This window comes from Streptopelia decaocto (genome assembly GCF_964273445.1).
Source record: "Streptopelia decaocto genome assembly, chromosome: 12".
NCBI classification, from domain to species: Eukaryota; Metazoa; Chordata; class Aves; order Columbiformes; family Columbidae; genus Streptopelia; species Streptopelia decaocto.
This window is the reverse complement of record NC_138667.1, coordinates 2,712,508-2,729,174: the sequence shown is the minus strand read 5'-3', so window position 1 is coordinate 2,729,174 and position 16,667 is coordinate 2,712,508. Positions and strand designations below refer to the sequence as shown.

The 16,667-nt window shown below is 47.5% G+C and overlaps 2 protein-coding genes across 2 annotated transcripts in view; both read right to left on the bottom strand.

Annotated features, from left to right (window-relative positions):
* Nucleotides 1–1,220: 1,220 nt before the first annotated feature.
* RPL26L1 (ribosomal protein L26 like 1) lies at nucleotides 1,221–5,835 on the bottom strand. The gene is made up of 4 exons (XM_082063779.1): nucleotides 5,720–5,835; nucleotides 4,079–4,251; nucleotides 3,243–3,383; nucleotides 1,221–1,392 (listed from the first exon to the last, which is right to left on the bottom strand). Exons 2-4 carry the CDS (start codon nucleotides 4,244–4,246, stop codon nucleotides 1,264–1,266), a joined length of 438 nt encoding a protein of 145 aa, XP_081919905.1. The 5' UTR covers nucleotides 4,247–4,251; nucleotides 5,720–5,835; the 3' UTR covers nucleotides 1,221–1,263.
* Nucleotides 5,836–7,991: 2,156 nt separating this feature from the next.
* Nucleotides 7,992–16,667, bottom strand: part of ERGIC1 (endoplasmic reticulum-golgi intermediate compartment 1) — a 55,935-nt gene continuing 47,259 nt past the window's right edge. The window contains exon 10 of the mRNA XM_082063694.1: nucleotides 7,992–11,557. Within this exon, the coding sequence (XP_081919820.1) occupies nucleotides 11,450–11,557 (108 nt within the window). The 3' untranslated portion in view covers nucleotides 7,992–11,449. The remainder of the gene's footprint in view (nucleotides 11,558–16,667) is intronic.

The following is a 16,667-nucleotide window of genomic DNA, read 5'->3' as shown; positions in this document are numbered from 1 at the left end:
TCTTAGCTCCGCCCCCTGCGCTCGGCCACGCCCCCTTAGCTCCGCCCCCCGTGCTCGGCGGCTGCTCCGCCGGGTGACCCGACCCGGGGCCAGCGAAGAAAAGGGGGAGAAGCAGCTTTGGGGTGAGGGTGCGGCTTCTGTTGGGTCAAGGGCTGGTTCTGAGCTCATCTACAAACTGGGCAGATGGAGCCCTGCCCTTGCGTTGGCTCAACAGCCGAGAAGCTCCCTGGAAAACAGCCAAAGTGACGCAAATGAACCCCAGGGACCCTGCAGCACGCTGGCTGCAAGTGAAGAAAAACCTTAATGTGTGGATGCATCAACTGCCAGGGATAAAACTTCTGAGCCTACATAAAAGCAGCGACATTCAAAGCCCACCTTCCACAGCAGCCTTTGTATTAACGCCTATAAACGATCCCAGAAATGCAAATACAATTCTCCTCGATTCTCAGCATCCTGCAGAGCTTTTCAGGCAGGAGCTGAATTTCCTCCCCTCTCCATCAGCAATTAGAGGGCCATTCACCAAGGCAGGAAATTAACTGCAGCGCTGTGCTCAACACGCTGCAGCAGCCCTCAATTATAGATGTACAAAGCTCTAAAACAACTAATTTCCACTCACAGAAAAGTTCATCCAAAATAGCGTTAGCAGCTCTGAGCCTGCTTTCCCTCCCACCCTTTTCGAACTGGTGAGGTGAACCCCCCGTCACAACCTCTAGCGCCAATGTGAGACCCCTGAGGCATCACATGGCACTGCGCACATGCCTGGTGAACCTCTAAAACATCATCCTTTACTGCCAAATTCAGAAGGTGGTTGAAAATAAACGTAATTTAAGAGGATTGCAGAAAGAGATTCATGGCCAGAAATAGCTTACTTCAAATGTCTGGGGAAACATTACAACTATACGGTTTACAGAATCAATATGTTCATTTAAAATTGTGGACATGTTTACGAGTTAATTATCAGTGGAAGAGACAGAGGAGCAATGGTCATTTGATGTGTGTTTTCAGGATTGTGCTGCTCTTCCCAGTGTTGGTTGAACCATTCCTTTATGGGGAAAAGAGTCCTTGGTTTTCTTAAAAGTGAAAAAAAAAAGTGTGAAAAGCTTTTTAATTTAGTGGAGGTATTTTTTACATAGCAAACATCAAAACATGAGAACGAGTATTTAAATGCTAACCAGATGCACCATATCAAGACATTCTAAAGGAAATGACACAACAAGAAGTTTAATTTTAGCAGTTCTTTAATGGTGTCATATAGAAAACCATCTATTCTTGCATCTTTTCGATTGTTTCTTCCTTGTATTTGCCCTTCTCCTTTCCAACCTGGCGAGATTTGGCTTTACGTTCCAAGATCTTTTTGCGATCTTTGTCCAGTTTTAGCCTAGTGATCACCACCTAGAGAAAGGACAAATAATTTAGTCTCTCTTCAATGTTAAAAGTTAAAATACAGCAAGTGGACAGAACTGTGGTAACAGCACGGCCCAGAACGATCGCTGCTGACTGCGCCAACGCACCCGAGTCTTATTGCCACAGACCATCTAACTTGGTTTGAGTAGAACAGAGGTACTGAATTGCCTTCTGTGTTTCAAAACACCGAGCTATGTTAATTTTTCTGAATAAATCCAGGGATCAGAACATACAGGCAGTTTTTTCAATGCACAACCATAACATTTGGCCAAACTGCAGAGCAGCCAAATTTCTATCCATCTGCACAATAAAATAATTACTTTGAAGGAAATCTAATTTCCATTACGCTGCCCAAACATGATGGATACAACCTCCACCTAAACACAGAGCACAGCTGAGTCTTCTTTCCAGTACCATAAAGGCAAATAATAGATAACGATTTTAATTTCTCCATGTTTTAAGGAATGCCACCTAAATTTCGGAACACTGGAAAGCCATGCTGCTGCTAGTCACGATCATACCACTTGCAACAGCCAATGCATCTGCATAAACTACAGGCAACATGCATCATAGTGACTCATGTAAGGACAATTTAAAGAACACATCTGTTATTGAACAGTTGCGAGGCAGCTGGGCAGTTGTCAGGTGTTACTAACACAGACACATAACGATAATTTGCTACCAGAGCTTCAATGGTATTTCCCAACAAAGCAGAAGGAAGCTGAAGCTCTGGTTTTCAGCCTTCAGTGCTCTCTGTGTCCCGCAAAATGGCAAAGAAATAAATGCTTTGATATTACTGAAAGGAGTACTTAAAAAATACAACTAACAATCAAATCCTAGAAAAAACAAAGGCTGCAGCGGCTCAGTTCCACTGTGCATTCAGGTCTCTCAATTGTAATTAATTCCTCCCTCTTTACCAAGGAGAGGCAGAAACTGGTCATCCACCTGACTGCAAATTTGCAACAAACAAAACATTCTTCTGTTCCTTTTGCCTTAACTAGAATCTTTATCAAATTAGAACAAAACTTTCACGGGAGGACCAGCACAAACCTCAGTTTCTTCCACTGCTATTTACCGCACAAGTAACATGTGCACGAGTTCCACTGCAATGTCACCTTGTCCCTCAAATATTATTACTGCACACAAGTCATTATGTTGTTTTGGAATAATTCTGCTCTCCCTCTGCTGAACACACCAACTACTTACATCAGAAAACCTGTTACAACTGGATTTCTTCCACCAACACTTCGGCGTGCGTGCCCACATGGCAAGGCTGAAGCAGACTCACTTCATCTGCTTCAAGCCAGATTTTGGCCAGTTATTCTGTTTAGTTTGAACTGTTCTCCTGTTATGATCTAAACAGGCTTTGCCTGTTTTTTACAAACTAGAAACACTGTAAATCACTTGAGGCTCAAAGCAGATTCAGACAAGCTTAGCTCACAACCGTCCACAAGAACAAATCACAGTTCTGAGCATCTACCTGAACATTCCTAGGGCCTCCATCAGTGCAAACACCACACAGCAAAGGATTGTTCTGAACCATCTATATTGTGCTTTAAAAACACCAAGCTCTTCACAAAAGTACATTAGCAAGACCAGTCTCTAGCAGCTTCTCCACCAAATAAGCCCCAGAAATATGGAAGAGCTCTTGGTTTGCCCTGTCCCTTCTCTTCCATCATGACACCACAACATTTCCTTATTTATTACCCCCCTATGCTGTACTATTTCAACCCATTATTCCACACGCCTTAGCAAGGTTCTGCTCAGGTCAGCAGCAGCATCTTCATTTGCCAAAAACCAGGTGTCCCACACGTCAGATCTCCCGTTACGCGTCGTACCTTGCTGGGATGGATCCCCACGTGGACAGTTGTGCCGTTGGCCTTCTCACGCTGCACGCGTTCAATGTAGATGACATATTTTTTCCTGTACACCTGGACCACCTTGCCGATCTGCTGGCCTTTGTAGTGTCCCCGGACAACCTAAACAGGACCATGAGATGCACAGCGTCCCATACTTCAAAACCACCCCTTAAACAATTAGCAGACCTTGAGAAACACTGTCTAATTATCCCAGATGAAAACCAGAACCGCACGGGTTGAAATCACAACTCTGCTCTTTGTACACACGTGCTACAAAGCCACCAATTACTTGGCAATTTCAGCAATCACTAAAATGGCAAATACAATGGATCAGAACCGTACTTTTATCTAATTTTCCCCACAATAAACCCCAATGAAGGAACTCTGTATATTTTCAAACAGAAGGACAATAGTCAACCTTAACAGCTTAACTTTGGATTCACTTCTAAACTGATCTTTTTAAAATATCGCGGGTATCCAACAGTCTATAAATAAGAAAAGAAACAATCCTTTGTTTTGTGCTTTATTGTTAAAAGCCTTTAATGCAGCATAATAATCAATGCATGTACCTAAAGTTGCCAGCGCACTTATGTTCCTTGTGTTTTCCTTCTCACTGTTGTGATCTCAAGAAACACTCGATAGGCCAAGTCTATGACTAAATTAACTTGTATTATTTCTGCCAGACTCAGTAAAGCTGTAGCATCAATGTGAATTTGTCTAGCCCTTCCTTTTTGTACAGGCTGTACATGAAAACCAAAACCCAGACAAAAGTTCACGTGGGACAGTACAACTCGAAAGACAGACAGTGCAGCTACCTGGACTTCATCGTCCTTTCGGATGGGCATAGACCGGACGTTGTATTTCTGCCGCAACTCCTTGGAGAGCGGGGAGGACATGATTTTCCTTCGAATGTGAGAAGGCGCATTGAAGTGGCGTTTGCGGTTCTTGCTGCGGTCTGAGGTCACAAACGGATTGAACTTCATTTTGGCTGCATAAAGAAAAACAACAGTTTGAGAGACGCTTGTAACTCACACACACTGTGCTTCATCACCTACCCACACAAAGTACGCTAGGACATACAAAAGCAATTTTAACTACTTTTAATCCCACCCCTGGTTCATGTAACTTTAAAATCCAAACTTCAAATAAGGTTTAAGCCTCTTCCTTGAACAACAATGACCCTGTGACTGACAGATCTGCTACATACATACATCAGGCCATTCTTTCTAATCCAAATTCTCAGTAGTCAGGACACCCAATTGACGAGTGTTCATTTTCTGCTGTACTATACACTGCCCTTGTGTATAAAGCAAATATATATTTCAGACTCTCAGAGACGGGGAGCTCATGCTGCGCAGGTATCTCAAACAAAGTATAATGCCTGACTCAGGAGCACATTTGTAAATCCATTATACCTTTGGTCTTCCCTGAATCTTAACAGCCACGCTACAGTTGTCTGTTATCACACAGAATCGCAGGATGGTTGGGGTTGGAAGGGACCTCTGGAGATCACCCAGTCCCACCCACCTGCTAGAGCAGGGTCACCAGAGCAGATCACGCAGGGTGACGGTCATGCAGGTTTGAATGTCTCCGGAGAAGGAGACTCCACAACCCCTCTGGGCAGCCTGTTCCAGGGCTGTCACCCTCAAATTAAACAAGTTTCTCCTCATGTTCACATGGAAGCTCCTGTTTCAGTCTGTGCCTGCTGCCCCTCACCCTGTCACTGGGCACCACTGAACAGTCTGGTCCATCCTCTGACACCCACCCTCGAGAAATGTATAGACATTGATGAGATGCCCTCTCAGCTCCTCTTCAGCTGAACAGCCCCAGCTCTTTCAGTGTCTCCTCATCAGAAAGATGCTTCAGACCCCTCAGCATCTTTGTGTCCCTTTGTGTCCCCTCTCCAGTAATTCCTTGTGCTTCTGGGTTATGTTATGGTTACGCCACCACTGATCCTGACTGCCAAAGCCAGGTCCATTCGATGATGTTTATTCTCAACTCCACAACACTCATGTTCTCTGCACTTGCTCCTCCTGCGCACACTACCCCGGGCACACCGCACAGCAGCAAACCACACGCTGCCTGAGCTGCGTTAACCCAAAAAACCATTACCAAACACCACACCGCGGGAGCGCGGGCTCCCTCCCGAGCGCCGGGGCAGGCCTGTCCCGCCTGTCCCACCGCCACCCCTGCGGCCCACACCGGCTCCCCCGCCACCTCTGCCTGGCCCTGGGGGCCAACCCCGCTCCCCTCCCCAGTCAGCGAAGAGGGCCCGGGCCACCCCAGCAAGGCCCGAGGCGACCGACCCCCTTCCCGCCCCGCTCCTGCTTCCCCGAACAGGCCCCGCCGGTGCCGCCGCAGGAGCCCCGTCCCGCCGCGGCCAGCGGGGCGCAGCGCGGGGCCGCCCCGCGCGGGATGGCGGCGGATGGAGCCGGGCCGGGCCGGGCCGCCCTTACCCCGCTGCTGCCGCCGCGACGGTCGCCCGGAAAGAGGAACGCGACGCGCTTCCGGTTCCGCAATCTGCCAACGGGATGTCGCGAGATCCTGCACCCGGAGCTGGGGCCACCTGCGCCCCCTGGCGGCCGGCGGCCGCAGGTGCGCCAGGGCGGGCACCTGGTACCCGCCCGGGCATCATCCCCCGGTACCAGCCCGGGCATTACCCCCCGGTACCGGCCCGGGCATCATCCCCCGGTACCAGCCCGGGCATCAACCCCCGGCACCAGCCCGGGCATCATCCCCTGGTAACCGCCTGAGCATCGTCCCCCGGTACCTGCCTGGGCATCAACCCCCTGTACCAGCCCGGGCATCATCCCCTGGTAACCGCCTGAGCATCATCCCCCGGTACCAGCCCAGGCATCATCCCCTGGTAACCGCCTGAGCATCATCCCCCTGTACCAGCCCGGGCATCATCCCCCGGTACCAGCCCGGGCATTACCCCCCGGTACCGGCCCGGGCATCATCCCCCGGTACCAGCCCGGGCATCAACCCCCGGCACCAGCCCGGGCATCATCCCCTGGTAACCGCCTGAGCATCGTCCCCCGGTACCTGCCTGGGCATCAACCCCCTGTACCAGCCCGGGCATCATCCCCTGGTAACCGCCTGAGCATCATCCCCCTGTACCAGCCCGGGCATCATCCCCCGGTACCAACCCAGGCATCATCCCCCGGTACCTGCCCGGGCATCATCCCCAGGTAACCGTCTGAGCATCATCCCCCGGTACCAGCCCGGGCATCATCCCCTGGTAACCGTCTGAGCATCATCCCCCGGTACCAGCCCAGGCATCATCCCCCGGTACCAGCCCGGGCATCATCCCCTCGTAACCGTCTGAGCATCATCCCCCGGTACCTGCCCCGGCACCAACCCCTGGTATCCAGCCGAGCGCCATCCCCTGGTACCCGCCCAGGCGTCACTGTCTCCAGTACCAGCCCGAGCCTATTCTGTCAAGCTCAAATTCCCCTGCCCAGGCCCTGTGCCCATGGGCACCATCACCTGCCTCCATAAATCAACTCACCTGCACAAACTGCTCGCACTCCAGATAGATTTGGTGCTATTCCTTTTTTCTTTTCAGGAACAGATTAATTTATTCTCAAGGAAAATCATTTATGGCAGAATGTGATGCTGGTAGAAATGAACCGATGGCTCAGGTAAAGCAGCACACACCCTCGTTTGGGTTCTGGTTTATAAAGATCAGATGGAAAAGTTTCTGGCTTGCTGAGAGTTGTACAAATGCCTTTCCCAGGGCCTTTGCTCATCTTTTATGCAAAGTAAAGGACCTTTGGTACCTTCTGGAAGCCCGAGTTCCAATCTGTACGTGATGTTAATTGGAATATCTCTTCCTTCATTAAGACGCTGTACAGCAGTGCTGCGGTTTAAGCTGAGCTGGCGATCACAACGACAGCTGCTTGCTCCCCAAATAGGGGAGAGAATTGAAAGGGAGAAACTCATGGATTGAGATAAATTCAATTTAATAAAATAACACTACTATACCTTCCCAGCCACCCCACACCCGTGGGCAGAGCCTCAGGAGGACCTTGGCTCCCAGACAACAGCTGAGGTAACAATAAACTCTTACATTCTCATTGTTCCAACTCAAAGACAATGGAAAGTTACTTGAAGAAGAACATTAACTCTGTCCTGGGGTGTTACCTGCTTGTTCTCAAACTAACGACTGTGCTAGTTGCAAAAAAGAGAAGTTTATAACTGCATAAAGAAAATTAACTCACTTTCAGTCAAACCAGCACAAGTTGGCACCGACACAAGTCAGCAATACCACAGCTTAAAGGAATTCCTTTCTTAATGCCGTGCAGATACATAGTGTCCAAATTCGCTGTGTGGCAACCCTTTACTATTCAATCATTAATAATTTCCTCAGATGCTTATTTCTAAATACTTAGTGAAGCAAGGCTGAAAGGAAATTAGAGGAGGGGGGAACAACATACGTGTTGTTTCATATACCAAGTGGCATGGTGACTAAAGCCAAACCCAGCAGGTTCCAAGCACAGGCCACACACCTCTCACAAAAAGGAGGTGAGAACACTTGGTACTGTTCAAAACCAAGCACTGAACGTCCAGACGTGACTCAGATCCCATTACAAAAGAGCCCCGGGTTAACCTTCTACGCAGTGACCTGGCTTACAGCGGTTTCATCGTGTGATAACGCTTAGTTCATGGAAAGAATAATTCTGAATGTTCCTTTAGGTTGATTTTGCAATAGGAGTGCAACAAGAAGCCAATCAAAACATGAGTTTTATTTTTAATTGTAGAACTAAAAAGGCTAATATTTTATTAACATAAGGTTGCAAATGGAGAGAAATGCCAGAACTCCACTGTAAAAATGCAAACGGTTTGTGCTTTAAACATTGCGGTGACATACGACAGGACGACGTCCTCCCCCCGGGCCCTCTCAAAGGCTGTTGAGAAAACACCCCACTAACATATTCCATCTGAAGCTTCAAACAACCTCTCTAAAGCAGATCCTCATCACAGTCATCTTCAGCCCTAACAGTTTGTGTATCACGCAAATAAAAAACCTTACATGAGAAATATTCAGGAATTAACTACAGACATTACCATCTAGACTGCAGATTTCACTTTTATAGGGCAGTTAAAAGCAAACCTTTGATAAAGATCATTCACAAATGTGTATCTTCCAATCTTTTCTTACCCCATTTCCATATTTCATTAAAAATAATCTTCAGCAGTCCACATGCAAACGTACCTAAGCACAGCTTTCCCTAGAGCTAAACGCTTTAACTCTACCACTGCAAAGCATCCTAATGCCACAAGTTCTCACTGTGTGATGGGATGTAGCTTTAAAGGGACTTACTTAGACTGCAACATATACACATTGTAAATATTTTACTTCCTACAGGGATGTCTTTCTTGGAAAATCGCAAATACTTCTGTCAAAATACTGACTTGAAAGAACAAAGTCAGGAATATGGATGAACACGTAACGATCGATGTTTTTCCTTCCGCTATGGCTTGAATTTGTTTGCATTGATGTTTAAAAGCACAACTGAGCACATTGTGTCTCTAGGCAGTGTTTGAAAATACAAGTGAAATCTAATGAGACGCGTGTGCACGGGGCAGGAACAACCTCGGTGTCACATCTGGAGAGACGAAGAGCAAATTCTTCTGCAAACACACGATGCAGCATCATTACATGACCCAGGGCTGAAGGACAAGCTTGGACAACTTGGAGCAGACCCAAGAGGCAGCCTTGGCTTGGCCGCATGCAAACGCTTAGACCCGGCTTAGCGAACTAAAGCGTGGACTGTTTCTCCAGCAGAGTTCTGCCAGAACTTGAGTACAATTTGGTTTCCACATCCAGCAAAAAGTGATTCCTTAGGTTATTGCCGTGGATGTATTGGCAGGGAAAGCAGCCACGCTGAAGTACGCACCTGTTATTTCCAAAGAAAGCCAAACGATTTCACCGGTCGGGTTTAGAGAACTGGCCTGGACTGCACAGAAGGCAGCGTTTAATTCAGATGGGGAGAGGGGCAGAAGTAACACGCCAGGCGACACAAGGAAAATGCAACCAGCTTGGCTTGTTTGCGCTCAAGAAATTGTCTCAGGGAAGAAATATCAGAAACCCAACAGTTCGAACCACTGCGCTGCAAAGATCTTCTCTTGCACAGCCCAGGAGAAGGATGCACTGCTAAGATATTAAAAATGACCCCCTTGTAATCCACCGGCTTCACAAGCTGGGAGCGAAGACTCAACAAATTCAAGAGGAAAAACTAGGAGGTTTTTGCCATAAGCTTCAGCTGGTCACGGTGGATCAGGGTGTCGCTCGCGGGCACACGGACGCGCGCACTGAAATGAAGACAAGCAGCTCGTTTTCAAGTCGATTTTTGTAAATGGGAAAAAAAAAAAAAAAGAGTATAAAATCTATCCATACATTAACAGATACAGGAAGTTACACAATCCAGTTTACACCTAAAAGTAATAGCAATCAGTCCATAATAAGAACAGGGAAAAAATTCCAATGCTGTAATTTGTCCGAAGTCGCTACAGGGCAGAGGACGGCGGGGAGGGCGGCTGGTGTGTGGATAAAACTGGCTACCTTCCCTGCTTCCAAAGCAATGAGACAACTTCAACAGACATGTATTAGCAATACTTTTGAAATGTATCTGACTCTAGCATTAACACTGAATATTCCAAGATTCTCATTATTACAGCATAATGCTTGGATGCTTTTGCCTCCAGGAAAGGGCAGTCGGCAGGAAATATTATCCAAGAGAAATCTGGCACCCATCTTCAAATTTACAGCATTGATTGAGTTAAAGATTTTTATTTTATGATTTTTATCTATCCCGGAACACCTAAAATTTGTGTATCCTCGGCTCAGACACTTACAAAGCATGCAGAGACTGGTACTACTCAAGAAACATTTAGGAGGCCGTGGAAAACGCGCTGGTGGGGTTTGGTCTAATTTCAGTGAACTCGCATCTACCATCACACACAACCACCCCTGGGGGAGGGTTCTCCCCTCACGCCTCCGTTTTTGGGAGGCCCCAGAAGACAAGGCTGGAATGAATGGCCATGGGAGCCCAGGTACCATTTTAAGGAATCAAATAAAACAACTGCTAGCAGGGGTTCACCTGTGGTGAACAGTGTCAGTCTGGGGCTCAGAAAAGACGCCTGACGGAGTTTTAAATGAAAAGGGAGGCACCTTAAGCCCTGACAAGAGAGCCCTCCTGTGTTTGACAGGTGTTTTCAATGTACACACACAAAGCAAGACAGTAAGGTGCTCATCGTCTGCACCGTTTTTCTGAACACATAGAATATACAACCCCTTTTCAAAATAACAACAATAATAAAGCAGAAGTGCAGAATCCAGACTGTTGGGTGGTCTGTGTTTTTTACAAAAAAAAGCATAAGAACGAATAAAAGATAATGCTGTAAAGACAACTATTCCCTTTCAAAGCAAAGGCCACATAAAACTGTGTTGCTCGGTTTGGTTTTTACTTCATGCCACCTGTAAACACAAGACTGGATATTCAGTTTGTGGGAAGAAATGAAACCACTTTTACATCCAGAGTAAAAGCGAGGCCCTCGCTGCCTGGATCAAACTGCCCAGGAGAAGGTACCTGGGGGAAGGTTTACAAAACAGCTTTCAATAAAAGCACAAAACATCTTTTTAATGTTATTTCTGCCCTCTGTCTCTAAAGTTTGCTACGGGGACTAACACTTTCCACTCCTCACCAACAGATACGCCACCTTTTTGGCACCACGGGTGGAATGTCTTCCTAATGTATCATTTCGCCTTGTACAAAAGTCGATTGTCTAATCATGCAAACCCAACAGAATTCCAAAAAGTGCCACAAGACAGCTCAACTCTTTGCAATCTACTACCTAATCTGTACACTGCCATAGGAACCTCCCAGAGAACAGACTGTCACCCTTACACAGACCTGACAGTGTATTTCATACATGGCATTTCAACCTCTCTTCCTGGGGGGAGAGAATCAAAATCCACACCCCGATTCCATTGATTTTTCGCTCTCAAGAGCTCTGAAATGCATGGAGATTTCTTTGATTTGTTGAAGGTGTCTTCACTGAACAGCCTGATTAGAGAAAAACCCAACTGATTCAATCAAATAGAAAATAAAGACAAAAACAGGTAGTGGTAGGTTTCTCAATCTTCGCTCCTGTCCTTGGAGACTCGGGTAGTTTCACCGCTACTGCATTTTCCCCAGCTGGATCTTCTTCCAGGCCTCTGAAGCTGTGAAAATGCAGGAGTCGAGGATCCCAGCTACAGTAAATGTTCCTCCGATGATGGCACATATCTGAAACACACACAAACAGCTTTGTCAGCGAGGGGGGGAACTTTAACGCAGCGCGAAATGGGGGGAAGGATGTTATTGCCCACTGCTGTATCTGGAAGCACAGTATGAACCAGTACTGGGGATGTAACTACATGACAATCACTCAGGAAGGCTATTCCCTACAGTGGAATAACTTAGTGTTGTCCTGAACTCATCGCAAATCCCAGCTCTGAGGAGCCCACGGCACGAATGCTGCTCCTTTCCGGGCTGAGCTCCACCTAACAAAGCTTTCTAGAAGCTCTGCCTTGCTCATATCTTCCTACTACTGTTTTCCATTATAAATACCAGGGCCCTGTAGTCTTTTCCCTGTTTCACAAGATACAGCGTTCGCAAAGAGGCGAATGACACTTCAATAGCATGTGAAGGACAGTGACTAACAGAGACCCAGTGACACCTCCAGCCAGGGCTCTCTAACACTTTCCATTACAAGGGCTGCTTGCAAAAGCACTGCCAGCTTAACCCTTCGTGGGCTGGACTTTTCCATGCAAGATGTCTCATGCTGAATGGCTTAAACACCAGTAAAAACACGCAACCATCTTCAAGAACAGTGTTAGGGAAAAAATTAATCCCCTAATTCACATAAGAGCTTATTTCAGCTCTCAGGTGCTAGAAAAACCCAAATTGAGGCATCAGTTTTGGACTTTCCAATACACTGCTTCAATTCCCTTATCTCTGAAATGGAGACGATGCCAAACTTGCCTGCCTGGGAAACTGCAATGGAAAACACATTTGAAGGGTTGAATACTACAACAATAGGTGTCTCAGAGTCCTCGTGGAAACATCTGACTTGTACTCAGGGCTGGGTTAATACAAACCACCTGCTAGTGAGAAGTCAAATACCGTGGGACGGGCAGAAATGCTGCTCAGAGGTGCCACCCCACCCCGCACATGGAAAGTATGATACACAATAGTGTCACCTCGTACCGTTTAACAGCCAAGGTACCATTACACAGGACCTGGCATTTCCTAACTCCCATATTTTTTACTTCGTAATCGAGATGCTCTTTTAATTTGACCTTTTACATTGTGCAGGATCAGGTGGCTCTGAGAATAAGAGACAGCGGGTCAGTGAGAAGGGGGCGTGATACAGAACTTATCTCCTGCCCAGGAAAAGGGGGATTTTGCTGTGAGCTGGAAGCCAAGGGAGATAGAGAGGGGAGCCCAAAACCAAGCCAAGGTAGCGGGGAAACGCAATACAGCTGGGACAGAAGGGACCTATTGAGCTGTGTCTCCCACACAGCCCCACACACCATGGGCAAAGTTACAGATACAGGAGTAACGTAAGAGCAGCAGCGTTCAGCTGGGCAGGGAGTTAGTTAGTGGGGCAACAGAACAAGCAGTTCATTAACGGTGAGCGAAGGCGGCAAGAAACAAAGCGCTCATTTACATGTGTATTTATAGCCAGGATTTATGCGTTTAGTGAGCTCGGTGAAATGAGGAGCTGCAGTAAACACGGGTTTTGCAGGACAGCTGGCATCCCAGCAGATAAAGGCTTCAAAAACCAAAGCACCAGCCCGAGGCCAAGTCAGTATTTTTAGGGGACAAGCCGAGGTGCTGCCCCCCGTGCGCCCTCCTCGCTGTCCCTCGGGACACGACGCAGGGCGACTTTTCAGGGACAACGGTCGCAATGGACTTGGGGTATTTCAGTCCACAGCAGCTCAGCCGACAGGAGATGTTACACCGTGAACAACACAAAAACCGTCCAACACCAAGATTTCGCGTCAGCCGGTAGGAAAATCTGATTTCAGTGCAGCAGTGCAGGGGGGTGGGGTATAGAAAAAACCGTCCATTCATCCGCACAGCTCCGTGCTGCCGAGGGTTTGTGAGTCACAGACACCTGGCAGCCGCGTCCCAGCACGCACACAGCCCTCGGTTTGCTGTGACAAAGAAAAGGCGGCACCAGGGTTGGTCTCCAGCTCAGCTCAGAGGCTGCGCCACCGTGTTTCTCCATCATCACCGTTCTAATACGTACGGAGTGTTGCTCCTCAGCAGCACTGAAGGAAGCCGGGCATCATGAGCTTATTTATATTTAATGGGATTTTATACTGGGAATGATGTGCGTTCGGCTCCTTGAGGTTACAGTTTGACTCGGGCCCAACCATTAAAGGAGGGTGGAAAAGAAATACAGGAGTGTAATAATGACAACAGTGAGAGATCATGCGATGCGGGGCACACACGAGGGTTTTGGACAGAACACGATTGTAGGATAGTGGCTGGGGCGCAGGCTGAAGTCTAAGGGAAAACAGGAGTGGATATGTAGGAGGTGACAAAATGCGAGTGTCAGATGTGTGACTGGACCTCCTGGATGCCTTAAAATCTGAAAATGACTTTAATGAACACAGGACCAGCAGGACTCCCGGGTAATTCCTAGTAAGGTAAGATGTGGAATCCCAACCAGAGATTTTCCAGCCGACCTGCAGCACTTCTTGTAGAACATTATCTTGGTTTTAAACATGTCACAGGACTGAGCCCACGATACCTGCTGCTAACACATCCCATGACTGAAATAATTCTCCCTGCAACCATTTTGCCCCCTGATTATTCCCAGTTTAATTTTTTCACACCCAGTGGGCACACGAGTCCTCTCATGTCAGCAAAAACATTCTCTTATTTTCTTTGGATTCTGAATGCTTCAGCAGAACTTCGGCTCGTTTTCTGCCCGCTCCCAGTGCTCAGACTGACCTCATGATAAAACTTTCAGTTTGTCCACTTACAGGAACTCATAATTTTTCGGCAGTGAAACTTCCCTCGTTGCTCCATAACGTCAAACACGAGGCCATGAATGGCTTCTTTGTACATTAGATGCCTTGATTTTAAGCAGTACAGTTTAACAGGCAAAAAGTACTGTATTTAACACTCCGCCAAGTGTCTGTGGTTAACCCCAGCATCCACGGGAAATCCACAGGACAGTGACAGTGGCAGCATTGACCCACAAGCAACGCAAAATCTTACTTAGTACTGAATTTTTTGAAGCGTGGCAAGTAAAATCCACTCTACATCAACACCTTTTGTCCTCATGGTGCAGAAAATTACGGTAATTCTTCATTCCACAAAAGCCCGAGGAGAAGGCACGAGTTGGGAACACAGATGACCTGGGAACGCTGCTGTGGGGCTATAATGCTGCTCTTAGCGGCGCTGAAGTTTTTGAGGGGCAAACTCATGACTAACAAAGAGCATCAGATAACCTTCCCCGCAGCAGCATGAGATTCCTTGGGCTCTCTGCTGAACAGCCAACACCCTCCCATCTGATCTCTCCCCCCTAAAGTGTCTTGGAGCCCACAGGATCCTCCTCCATCCTCGGGACACATTTACGTTTACTGAAAGCCACATGGGTGTCCTCGTAAACGATGTGCTTCCTAAAAGGAGTTGCAGGGGATCTTCCCTACCCCAGAGCCCCTCTTGTGGCTTTTAAATCAAGCAGCTGCTGCTCAGAAAGAGCCGATGCTTTCCATGGCAGCGACTCCAGAGGCACCAGCGCAACCTCCAGCTGGACCTCAGCCCAGTGCCCATCATCACTAACCGGTCTCCGGAGCAACTGTGATGCAAAAGGCCAGGCTGGAGACACAGGAAAGGGCTAAAGCAGTGGAAAGGACAACGGAACAGATCATGTCATTAAAACAGGGCAAGGAAACCCAGGACAAAGGTGTTTTGATCCTCGGCAGCACAGTTCCCCCGCTGCAGCCTTTTCAATGCCACCTTGAACGCTGGAAAGCTCTAAGTGTAGCGCGTACCCAGCCAAGGCTGCCCTTGTGTCAAATACTCCCAGCCTGAAGGAGACCACGAGCACCTGTACCAGGGCCAGATGGTCCACACTGGTACCCACGGTTACAGCATCTGTAACGAGGACCTGCCTCTAAATTGGCCACGTCTGAGCAGGGTCTGGCACACCTGACGCGCTGCACACCAGCTGCTGCAGGTATCGGTGTCACCCACACGTCTCCAGAGGAAGGACGTTCCATCGGAATGGCTTCAAGTGACCTGCTGGGGACTACAGCCATTTATAAGAACAAAGTGGGCAAAAACCAACTGTAAAACTCTTCTCCGTCACTCCAGCAGCCAGCACGTGCCTGGTTAACTTCACAGACAGGATGGGGCAAAATTCCAGCTGGGGCCATTGCAAATCCCAAAGGTCACTGTGGCAACCAGTGAGCAAAACTCCTCTGGTAGCCTCCTTATGTCAACTCCGAAGCACAGTATCAAATTCCACAGAGATGCTATTTATACGCACACAATGGCACATCAGCAGTAAGTCAATGCTAGCAACAGACACGACACAGAGAAATGCCAGCTATCAATCACTGCCAAACGCTGTTTCCCATTAAAAACACCTCCACACCCTCAGCCCCAACAAGATGTGTAAGAAACCTACGAGAGCATATTTTTAGGGAAAGAAGTAGAGGCAGTATGAGATGCCAAGTCGTAAAATGCTGGTGTTTGACTTTTTAGGATTATGGTTTGAAACCAAACAGACATGCTAAGAAGAAAAGGTCTTAAACCACGACATTTAGATTTTGCTTCAAGTTACCTTCTCTTGGTATTTGTGTATCCCAGAGATCACTCGCATTTCTAAAGTGAAGTAAAGGGAACCTGGTGTTTATCGGAGGCTGCAAAGTCAAAATCTTTAAGGGCAGCACAGCCACCCTGCTTACGTTACTTCAAATCACAATATTCAACCAGTTTACAAATCAAAATCTGAGGTCTTCATTCCAGTCAGTTTATCAACTACTTTACATTCTACCATGGCACAGCAAACCGCAGCTTCAATTTTAAGCCACCTCCCTCAGGTGTTCTAGAAGACATTTAAATAGCTCTTTGCCTAACCAGCAGTTTGGACAGCACAGCTTTGTTAGAGATGCTGAGATCAGTACTGCAGGATGTTATCTGCATAGGTCAAGACAGAACTTGTCAGGAAAACACCTCTGGAATTCGATAATGAAGCTCTTCTTCACTTCTACCCAGGAGGAAATGCCTGGAACTGGCATATCCGCACTAAGCCAAGCAGCAGCACCGAGTAAAACTACTGTGCTGCATCCTCTGCAAGGCAGATCTCATCGTTAGAGATGGTTTATTG

What these genes read in the sequence shown, in the direction of transcription:
- RPL26L1 (XM_082063779.1), bottom strand. Translation starts at nt 4,246, where the DNA reads ATGAAGTTCAATCCGTTTGTGACCTCAGACCGCAGCAAGAACCGCAAA. An exon ending in GAAAGGACGATGAAGTCCAG is followed by an intron (nt 3,384 to 4,078) that starts GTAGCTGCACTG and finishes GGTCCTGTTTAG; the next exon opens with GTTGTCCGGGGACACTACAA. An exon ending in TGGGGATCCATCCCAGCAAG is followed by an intron (nt 1,393 to 3,242) that starts GTACGACGCGTA and finishes TCCTTTCTCTAG; the next exon opens with GTGGTGATCACTAGGCTAAA.